Raw genomic sequence first — 11,426 nt, 5'->3', positions numbered from 1 at the left:
GCAGCCATATGCGATGCGATGCCAGCAGATGCTATTTTTTTTTTTTTTTTAATCGAGACTGGTGGAAAGGCCGCGTTGGGGAGAAATTTACCAGCTTGTTCTTGAGTTGTATCTGAACTTGCATAAAGATGATTCCGTAAGTCGATTTCCCCTGTTGTCCTAGCGATGTCTGCTTGTTCCATTTCCCTTGGCAAGTTAAAATATGCCAGGAGCGAAGCTTTGATATTCAAACGCGAACAAGGAACTGAGAGGAATTACTGGTAGGAGTATTAATTCACAAGCTCTATTTGGTGTGCTATCGTTTCGGCCCACACAACTATGGTGTCAAAAAAGAATGTGTTTCATCGCTTTATCCATCATAACTGATGCGAATACCTAAGCTAGTCTAGAAAAGTGGCATTGAAAGCTAGAAGTGCACTGCTGAGAGAAAACGTAACTGAAGACAAGTGCACTGCTGAGAGAAAACGTAATTGAAGAGTAGCCTGTTTTACGGGTTGCACGGTGACGAGGGAGGTCGGGACGAAAATCTTGAAAAGCAGGAAAAGGGACGAGGTCCAGCGGACCGAAGGAACCTGTGACTAGGCCCCAAGGAAAGGAAAGCACAGTAATTGTGCAATCGATGAACTGCAGCGTGAGTGAGACTCTCGATATCACATTAAGTTGACCAGCGAGGAGAGGTGCACAGCAAAGCAGCATTTGGTCACCACAAGGAAGTGGCTTCGTAGGATTGCCATCGGCGATCAAGTAGCGGTATAAGTGGCAGCACAATCTCCCCTAAGAGCTTACAAGCTGAAGTTGAGCTTGAAGCATTTCTTATGTAAAGAGAAGACTGCCTGCAAATATTCGGAGACAGCGGCAGTTCTCTAAAAATAATACACAGCCTGCTCTAGGCATTTGAAAAGGTGACCAGAATAAGCAACAACTCACGAGTGTTTTGAAATTTTAGGAGCAGAAGTTGCGGCGCCCTGTATTCACTAGCTGCAGTAGCGCTTGCTGTGCCATCTAAACAAGTCAGTGTCGAGAGAGCATTTTCTGCATTAATGTATATCCTCTCTTGGAATCGAACCCGGATGACTTCAAACAACCTTCGACAATGTTCTCCTCCTTCGGTCTTTCTATGCTGGCAAATAAAAATTTTGGCAGTATTTACCGAGCACATACAGTCGAACCCGAATATATCGAACTCGAACGGGATAGCGAAATAGTTCGATATATCGATAATTCGATATACAGAAATCGGCTTGGGACGGCACTTACGATGCGAAAAAACGATACAGTATTTGTCGCGTAATCAACTCACTCGCATAATGAACCCACCCTCCACTTTTGCACTCGAGAATTTGGGAAAAAAAAAGCGTTAAGGCCAGCTCGCTCACATGCAGGCGATTAAGCGACCTCAGAACGAGCGGCATCGACAGAGCAAAAAATTTCCAACTTGTTGGAACTTTGTACCCCTCTGCCGCCACCGCGGCAGCTCAAAACAAGGTTTCTGTGTCACCGCGGCAGAAATCGCCAACGTTTTCGCTTGCATGTCACACTCCGTTTCGGTCGTCTCATCCACACCTCATTTCTTGGCAGCGTGCCAAGATGCTGCGCAGTGATAACGTCGCGGTGCGTTTATCTTTTGATAGCTCCTGCGGTGGCGGGGAGCGAAATTGGCAGAGTGCCCGTGATGGCTTGACTGCACAAGCCTGGTTCGATTTATCAAGCCGCGCTTGGGGCGGGCGTAGTCCACTGCCACAAAATCATTGGAAAGCGTGATACAGTAGCTGCAAATGCTGTTTGAAGCGATAAATGCTAAAAGCCGGTGTCATGATCGCAGCTGACCGCGTGCTTTCGTTGATTCATACATGCAAGAATAAACGACTCCCGCAAAAAAAAAAAAAAAAAATGCCGCTTTTTAACTTCCGCAGGCGCCATAGCCCCGTCAGCCGCCGCGCGCAGAGGGTTCGCAACACACGCTGGAGAAAGCGTCCGACGTTCTGTATGAAAACGGGCTGAGCTGGCTTGACGCATGCGTAGCGCGTGCTACTGCGAACGAAGGCCGGGAAAGAGGAAGGAGAGAGATAGCTCGGCAAAAGAATGGGCACACCCTTGCGCTTCGCTCTGTCGCTTTTTTGCCCCTCTCGTTCCCACCGGCTCTCTCTGGTTCATTCACGCACATGGCTTGCAAAAGTCACGTGCTGGCGCTCGGGAAACGATAACCGCAAATGCGCGCGCCTTCAGGGAATGGGCGCGGCGCTGCCCTAGCCGAATTGTCCCCTCTCATTACTTCCGCGCGTGGGTTGAAAACGTCACGCGGCAAACGGCCGAGGGTGATGCGATCGTCTTTGGGAAAGGCACACTTTCCAGTGCGTGGTGCGGAGTTCGATATATCGAACGACCAGTGAAATTGATTTCGATATATGACGCGGCTTTCCTATACTTTTACATGGGATTTTCAAGGGGATATTCCGTGAGTTCGATATAACCAAAATTCGATATATCCGGGTTCGAGTACAATATTTCCGAGAAGCCATGATGTTATGTCATGCTTGTTGTAAACTACGTGACTAAACATACCAGTCTAGCCTCAAAGTTGTTCTAGAATAAGGTAGGTATCTATCACGTCTATGCAGGCAAACATGACGCACAAGGCATTGGTCGCATCGCGTTGCGGCGACAGGAGCGAGACGATTATTCCGGTTCTCTGGCAAATATGATAACGAAACCAACCCCGATACGTGGCTGACAGGACTTTTGTCAGTGCCTTTTGAGCCACAGCACACGACTGCCTTTGCGTTTCACCTCCATAGAAACGGATGCTGTGCGATAGTCACACATATGGTACATATTTTCATTAGCCTCGAGGTGTGTGCCTGGTTCGACCTTGATCCGATTTCAAAGTCCTTTAGTCACAACTGGACAAAACATAGTTGTACATGTAGTAGTAGAGGTTTCGTTCTAAACTAAAACTCAGGTGAATTCTGTGTATCTGAAAAGCGCAGCAGGAAACATTTTTTTTTTAACTTTTTTCGGCACGTGACAGCTTTAGTTGGTTATGTGCTAATGAAAATCATTTTTCCCCACCCTACTCTAACCCTCAGTCACTCATTATGAACATTTTGCTGAGGTCTGTACAACCAAGTGGAGCCTGTCACATCTTACAACAAAAACAATAGATGGATTACTATACGAATTTTCAGCTTTTATTATATATTTGAATAGGAACGAAAACTCGGTATTAAAAAGGTTAAGTAAACGAATACACCCGAAGCTGTTTCTTTTTGAACCCATTTGAAGCAGTTTGGGCAGGGTCAAACCTGTTCGAACCAGAATGGAATGAGTCTCTGGAGCAGGAACCAAACCTGAAAGGCGTGAACCCGAACCGAACCCCAAAAAATTCTGATTCGATACCCTGTCCGTAGCCCTCCACTATCGCACCTTTTTCTCTTTCCGTTTTCACTCCCACCTTCCTCCCTTCCCTTACAGTGCACTTCAGGTGTCCACAGAAAAGTGAAACAGATGCTGCGCCTTTCTTTCCTGTAAAACAATTATTGGCCGCATCTCTGTTTTGCCACATGCTCCCACTGGGATCGTACGTACTGCCGCCGATGAACAGCTAGGTTTTGGTACCGTGAAAGTTGCAATGTCACAGATAGCTCAACAGTTTCAACCAATGTTGGTGATAATGCACTAGTTGCCATTTTGGAACTGTAATGGCTAACATATGCTAACATTTTCCGGTAACGTGAGGTGTCACATTACTACTTAATTTTTAGTCCAACTGTCCCTCCGCCCCTCTTTCAGAAAAAGCAGTGCAGAGCATCTAAAGTGATGCTGCAAATAAACAAAATGTACAGGTGGTCTCGACGACCCTTGTTGCGGCTCACAAACACTTTCTCACACTAGGCTGTTGCTTAAATTCAACAGCAAGTTCAGTTACCAGAAAGTTGTCGCTGCAATACTCTGCGCCATCATGTGGTGTAAACGCGGACGTTAATTGATGGGTATTAGATCGAGGAGCAACCGCGCTTCAACTCAGAGCCAGCCATGGATGCCAGTGGCGATGATGCTGCGCTTAACACGTTGTACTGATGCCAGTTACATCGGGCTATGAAAAAGTTGTACCAAGCGTAGCCATGCTGTGAGGCTTTCGCTGAATGCCATGTTTAACTGTGCTATACCCGTGCTAAATTTGTTTTTGCCATAAACATCACCCCATCTAGAAAACAGCAGCACAGCAGCAGTATGGTTCACCAGTATGCCAGAAATAAAACTCTAGTCCAACCCCTATTGTCATTGATGATCCAACTGCACAAAAAAAATGTTTGCACCTTATCCTTCTTTTTAGTAAAATAATTAAAAAACAATACTTGTGCAGTATATCTTTATCAAACCTTTACATACAACATATTTCTTCAATGCGTTGCATATTTAAGTATAAAAAAAGCACATAGTAAAGAACTGTACAAAAAGGCTTGCTTCCATCTTCAGAATAAATCATCCTGCTTATTCTTGTGGAGCGCATAGACAATACCTGCCACACACTGCACACAAGATCAAATGTACAAAAAGCGCACTTCAGCTTACTTGAGCGAAGGAGCTGTTTTTCACATAAACAGCAGTACAAGTTGCATGCATACAAAGCATGAGGTAATACGCAAATGATGAACCAAAACAAAGGAGAAAAGGTAGGACAATGCTCTTTGGAACACCCTTCCTCTTGAAGCAAATGCAAACACTGCTGACTACTGTCAAACATACAGGGTTTAATTTGAGGTATCGGAAATAGTAGTAAAAATGGTCACGTTTTGCTCTGCTCACCATTCCTCACCAGTCGTTGTGTAAGAAAAAGAAACACAAGGATAATTAACTACATATCTGTGGGTTGTTGCATACATGAAGACAATTAAAATAAAAGTGGACAGAATAAAATGAGGCGCTACTCGTATAGTAACCTATAATGACTGAAATTCTGTAACAACTTCTTTGAACAATTATAATTTTTGGTAAAATTTTCTGTGCACCTCTTTTCAAACTGTTTTCGTACAGAGATTAGCAAGCCAATTTTATATGATGTAAAATATTGCTGCTCTTCCATCTGCAAATAATGATAAGTGAATACATCTATTAAAGCTAGGCAAGCTATGCATACTGTAGTTGATGTAATGCATAGAAAACATTGCTAAGAAACTACAGAAAAATATGACTGAATGTGCAAGCTTGCTTTATGCAGTAAACGCATCAAAAATGCTCCTGGAATAATCAAAATACAAAAAGTGTGGTCATTCCATACAGTCTCAAAACCATGACATCCAGTGGATTGAAACTTCAAGTTTCGAAAGCTTTCTGTATTCAAACAATAAAAAAGAAACCTCTGATTTTTTCCTTCCATGTCAATTTGAGGAAAGCAAAGAAACAAAGTCTTAATTTAACTGAAACAATCCCTGGAATGCAAGATACAACAGCTACCAATAGGCAGAACAGCTCGAACAAACCTTATTAACTAATACTAATATTTGGTAAAAATAGGTAGGAAAGATTCCACAGTCATGTGCTAAAAGCCACAATATACTATGTTTTCCTGCAGAACCTCAGAAATGCCACAGTTTTGAATTCTACATAGCACAAACACAGAAAAGAGAAAACAAAATACTGTCGCTCTGGTCAAAATTATGTCCAGCATCTTACAAACAATTTTAAGATGTAGTTCGCACTGGCTAGAGTGGTATTAAAAATTGGTGCTCTAGGATCACGCGAAATGTGACAATAAAGGCAATGCACGAAGGGCCATCAACACATGGCAAGAGCTGGATGTATCTTCTTCCTAGCTGCATGGAATACATCGTGCACATACTTTGCAATTATAAAAAGGCAAGCAAAAATTTGGATAACCAATAAAATGCACAAAGCTTCACACAAATTATTTCCAAGCCAGCCAAACCTGCACATCATTTATTAATCATCTGACTGCACTTGGTTATGGCTGCTCTTTTGCCTGAGGTTCTGAATCAATGCACCTTAGTGTGTTTTGTGCACCACTTTTTTTACTCTGAGTGGCCTTCCTTTCACAAATGCGACATAATGTACTACAAATGTAATTTATGCAGCAGAAAAAGGCGAACCAGATTACAGTCGATGCTATACATATGCTATCCTGTATTTGCCTTAAGTAAAGTTTCACACAGAAAAGGAAGAGCAATTATGCACTGAATAAGATAGTCATTTTGAGGTAACACTAGGGGCAGAAAAAAAAAAAAAAATACGCTTGGCACCAGAAAATTTTAGTTTCAGATGCTCCCAGTTGACTAGACTGCAAGCAATATCAAGGCTAGGCTAACTCGATCAGTAATGTGAGAAGACTTCAAGCTGAAAGTTGCGAAAAGCAGATGATCGAAGACCCCTGCTACACCTAAACGATGCATTATAAAGCAAAAAAAAAAAATTAAGTCAGATGCAAATAGTAACAGAAAATTGACCTGAAACAGGTGCTTGAGACGAATGTAGAGTCCTTGGCAGTCCAGCAACTTTCCTCAAGGAGAGCTATACTAAATGAGCTTATTAAACAGAAATAGCAAGACAAATTACTAAACAAATGCAAGAGTGCTTGCGTGGTTGAAAACTTCCTTGGTGCGTGAAAATCTTTTGTCTCATTTTTCATTCCCTATGCTACTTCCTAATTTGCCCTCCTTTCTTGAAGAAAATAGATCCAAAGAGACGCTATCGAAGTTCAATAAACTGACGTACTGCTCCAGCCCGAGCATTTTTCTAGCGTGCTCCTTTCTGAAAACTGAACTGGCAACATGCTCACTGGACGTTATGTATTATGCACACTGGCACACAGGACGCTGTACAGATGGCGTGCTGCACGAAGCACTGCAGAGCTTTTTCTGCCACCCCAAAGGAAAGCTGTTTAACTGCAGTAGCAATGCTAGCAGGTGAGCAGCAAAAATTACAGCCAAACCCTGTTCAACAGGCCTCGCACCGAAACCAACTGTTCTAAATGCACGCTGGCTGGCTTTACTTCTAGATGAATACCTGGGCTTCCCCGCAATATGAGGCTGAAACCTGTTCTCAAAATGCTTGCAGGTGTAGCCAAAGCAAAGCATTCACTCCGACATGCGCCTGCACACCTTCATTAAAAAAAAAAAAGTTGCCTGGTCTCACAAAGTGGCCCTCCCATACACACCATGAACGTGAGAATAAAGAGCCAAGGACATCACGGCGCCCCCTACATAAGACCTCATGCTTGCTCAATACCTACATCATTTTTTATTATACTGACAGTCGGTACTCTTTTTTTGTCTAGGAGAAACTGTATACTATTGTCTGTATTTTACAGTGAATAAGCAGCTGCACTTTTTTTTTTCCTGCGGGAATAAAATCCCGATTACTTACATTTAGCAGTCTGTGGCAATCAAATACAGCAGAAGGCGGTTCATTTACTGCACACACGAGTACAGCACTGTATATGCACATGACTAGACCACAGCCCTGTCACACCAGGGCACAAAAAAAACACAAGCTTATAAACCACTACACTAGAATGTCACTCCCACAGTGCAAGGCAAAAAATGCAGTGCTTTTGTTGTTATCACCTAACTTATCTCCAACAACATTATACATAGTTGAAGTAATTTCTTTTTTTTTTTTTTTTTGCTACAACAAAGGAAGAGGGAGACGTGAAACCGAATCAATTAATCAAGCTGTCATACCTAAGACAAGAAATAAATAAAACTGAACTGCTTTTGGAGACTTGCACTAAAGGGCATCAACCAATCTGAGAACAAACAACAAGATGTTTACAGCTGCCTAAAATGTTTTAGCGAAAAAACACACGCTCATGTTTATGCACTGCAAAGTTATATCAAAGACAGCAGAGTGTAGGCACTGTGGAGGTGACTTTAGAGGCAATCATAATAAAAGTGACACTTTAAATTTTTCTGTGACAGTGGTATTAGAAATAATAAAAATGGGCTTATAAATAGATGAAGCACATGACAATGACGCATGCTGCCCACTTCATGATGCGATATAAGTGTGTGAACAACATGTGATACGAGAAAAAAAAAAAAAAATAGGAAAGGAGTATTTCCGACAAACGTGCGCACGCACACGTATAAACCTTGCTCAGGCACAGAACACGTGCAAGAAACTTGAGTAAGAAAACGCTTTGCAGAGAACAACACAAAACTACAGCTGCTATTTTTCCTGTCCTGCCCATGAGCAGAGCCTTGACCATTGAATGCTCATTTAACCTCTTGCAAAGCAATGCGGTCGAGCCTCTAGCACCAGGGTTAGACAGAACAAAATACTTTGACGATAAAACCGTTTGAAGGCTCCCCCTTTAAAATTGGCATTCAGTACAAAAAGGCATACCCTCTACATTCCCTAGGCAGCAGTATCAGGAAGATGCTAAGACTTAAAAGGGGCTTACGAGGGTTTGAAAATACTGTGAACACTTGTGTGGGCTGCCAAAAACCCGCATATAGCATTACCCCGCTGGAACTACTCCTGTGCTAAGAGCTGCAAGCCAAGATGCCATTCTTGGCATTTTCATCCACAGCAGCAAGCAAGCCGACAATATTTAAGATCACTAAGTGCGTGAGCACTTTTTCCCACGGCAAGCCCGGCCAACTGGCTGAATCAATACCTTGCCACCGCAAGGAATGGTGTGGATGCTAAGCTAGAAATTGTGGCGACAAGTGCACGCACTGCTCACATGGCAAACATTGAGAAGCCTGAGGCAGAATAACATGGACAAGACGAACAGCAAACGGAGAACTATATGCAATACGAAAAGTACTTCCTGTCAACACATGTGCGCATTCCTTTGGCAGAAGTACCACGAGGGTGCAGTGGTACATTTGGGTCCCCTCAGGTCTCAAAGTGCTTGTAGATGGACGTAACGTAAGTCATGATAGATTGCCAATCTGGCCGCTCAAGACATATAAGTTCGTTGACATTCTGCAAAAGACATTGGAGGTCATCTAGAAAGATCTGCGTGCCGCAAAAGAGAACATGCTTTCTTTAAAAGACCGAACAGGCACTGTACGTACCAAAGTGCTCGGAATTCCAGCTGATTCTGCTGCTTCAAATGCAATGCTGAAGTTTCTCCTCTGAAACAAAATAAGGAAAAGTTGAGGATATAGAAAAAAAAACCTCACATGTAAAAAAAAAAGGCTTTCAGAAATATGCAACATCAGTGTGCAGCGTTAACAGGCAAGCTCATTCACTCTCTTTTAGGCTTTCTGCGATAGCGCTGACGATGACCTTATCCATCATCGTGCCCAATTTACAGCAGCGTAAGTCCTCTATTTCTGCGTGCTCTTTGGCCGTTCTTTGAGATCGTTAACCGTTCAGCACAGTTTGTATCAGCGTAAAAGACGAGCTTGATGGAGGAGCGTTTGACGCATTTACAGGAAACATTTGGTATCATACAGCTAAATGTGCACTGAAAAAGCCATTAAAATGTTGTAAATGCGCTCTTGGGTTCCTTTCAGTCACGAAACTCGCAAGTACTATAGCAGAGAAGGCATCCCGCTAGCCAGCATGAGAGCTCAAAGCTAGATTCCTGGCTGTGAAGGCAGTATTCTTGATACAGGCAAGAACCAAAAATGCCTTCGACATTTCTGTAAACATCCAAGAGCCCCAGGTGGTTTAAGTTAGTCATGTTTTCCACATGGCGGGACTCAGCTTACAATGTTGGCACATTTAGAGTGCTTAAGCAATGTCTGATGTATGTGAAGAGTCACTGGCACAAATGCATATGCGATGAGGTTGATCATTTATCTTTAACATGTTGTATATTAATTACCTAGCTATTCTCTCAACAGCTGTGTGGATGAGTAAAAAAAATTGAAATGAATATAAATAAAACCTCATTAATTCGAGCTCGGCTTAATCGAAATTCCGCGTAATTCGAAGGTTTTCAGCGGTCCCAACATGTTCTATGAAAATTTTGCTGGATAAATTGAACAGTCAGAGCGGCTCAACTCTGTTAATTTGTCGGTTTTAACTGTGGCCTAAGTGATCTATGCTACGCGGCGCAGATTTCGGAGGCTAGAATCAGTTTCCAGAGATGTCGCTAGGTGCCACAAGGTCCCAATGTTGTTTACCCTGTTTCTTTGTTTACCATTTGCGTTGTGGTCATCATACAGTCGCAGTCGTCTTCACTGCATTTCAACCTATTCTGTGCTGTGAGTGGACATGTATGTACTGTGCTCTTCGTTTCCGACCACATGCATGGAGTTTCTGAGAAGAAAATGCCCAAGTATAAAGCCTTGGACTCAGTGCCAAAAGATGTGCCTGATTGAAATTCAGGCAGAAAAATAGGCGAGGTCCAAAACCTAGCTGGCATAAAAACACAATGTGTCTCTATTAACCCTTTCGACTATCCTGAAAAACAAAGCGAAGGTTTTTGAAGCTTACGGAAAGACCCATTCGACGAAGTGGTCAAGAATTTGTTTTCCAACCTACTGGACATTGAAGGCGCTCTACTGAAATCGCTACAGCATGCAAATGCAGTGCACCTACCTGTTAATGGCACGCTACTATGTGAAAAGGCCAATGAGCTTGCCCTGCGGCTGGGCCACGAGGAATGCAGCAACGGCGGTTTGTGCCAATTTAAAGACCGCAACAACCTTGCATTAGTGACAGTGTGCGGCGAAAGCGGAAGCGTTGACACAAATGTTGTCGAGCAGTGGAAGGCACATACACTGGCTCTGCTGCTTCAAGAGCACGCAGAGGATGATGTCTACAATTTAGACGAAGCAGCATTGTTCTACAAAACGCTTCCAACAAAAACTTTTGCACCAAAAGATGTGGTTGTCAGTGGAAAAAAAAAACAGCCGAAGGACAGGATAACTATACTGTTTAGAGCAAATATGTCCGGCAATCATAAGTTCTCACTGCTAATCATAGGGAAAGCAGTGAAGCCTCGATCCTTCAAAAATGCTTGACTTCCTTCCAAGGATGATGTGCTCTATCAAAGCAACCAAAGGCCTGAATGACAGCAGCGCTTTTTGACAAGTATGTGCACCACCTCGACTGCAAGTCTGCTGCAACAGGGCGGAAAGTTGTTTTCATTGTGGACAACTGCCCAGCCCACGGTGATATCCAGAACTTGGGAGGCGATTTAGCTTATCTTTCTGCCACCGAATATGACCCCCACATCTCAGCCCATGGACCAAGGAATAATCCTGCATGCAAGGAAGATTTATCGCTACCATCTGTTGAAAAGGATCCTCCTCTGCTATGACAATGGCAAAGAGTATTCTGTGGATCTTTTAGGTGCGATTTGTTTAATTGTGTACGCCTGGAAGCAAGTAAAGGGTGATCTGATTCAGCGCTGTTTTAAGCAGGCTGGATTTTCTAACGGGAAGATGCCGGTTTGCCCAATGAAAAGAGTGAGGGTTGCAATGACTTGTCTGATGCCGATAGTA

The 11,426-nt window shown here is 43.1% G+C and overlaps 1 protein-coding gene across 4 annotated transcripts in view; it reads right to left on the bottom strand.

Moving 5' to 3' along the window:
• Positions 1-4,355: 4,355 nt before the first annotated feature.
• LOC146197480 (cytospin-A-like) overlaps positions 4,356-11,426 on the bottom strand; it is a 49,821-nt gene continuing 42,750 nt past the window's right edge. For all 4 annotated transcript variants that reach the window (XM_084599317.1, XM_084599314.1, XM_084599313.1 and 1 more), the window contains 2 exons: positions 9,042-9,101; positions 4,356-8,949 (listed from right to left, as the gene is read on the bottom strand). In XM_084599317.1, the coding sequence (XP_084455443.1) occupies positions 8,860-8,949; positions 9,042-9,101 (150 nt within the window). In that variant the 3' untranslated portion in view covers positions 4,356-8,859. The remainder of the gene's footprint in view (positions 8,950-9,041; positions 9,102-11,426) is intronic.

Source organism: Amblyomma maculatum, chromosome 3, assembly GCF_055883805.1.
Source record: "Amblyomma maculatum isolate TAMU_Amacu chromosome 3, ASM5588380v1, whole genome shotgun sequence".
Taxonomy (NCBI): Eukaryota; Metazoa; Arthropoda; class Arachnida; order Ixodida; family Ixodidae; genus Amblyomma; species Amblyomma maculatum.
This window is presented reverse-complemented; position numbering and strand designations above follow the sequence as displayed.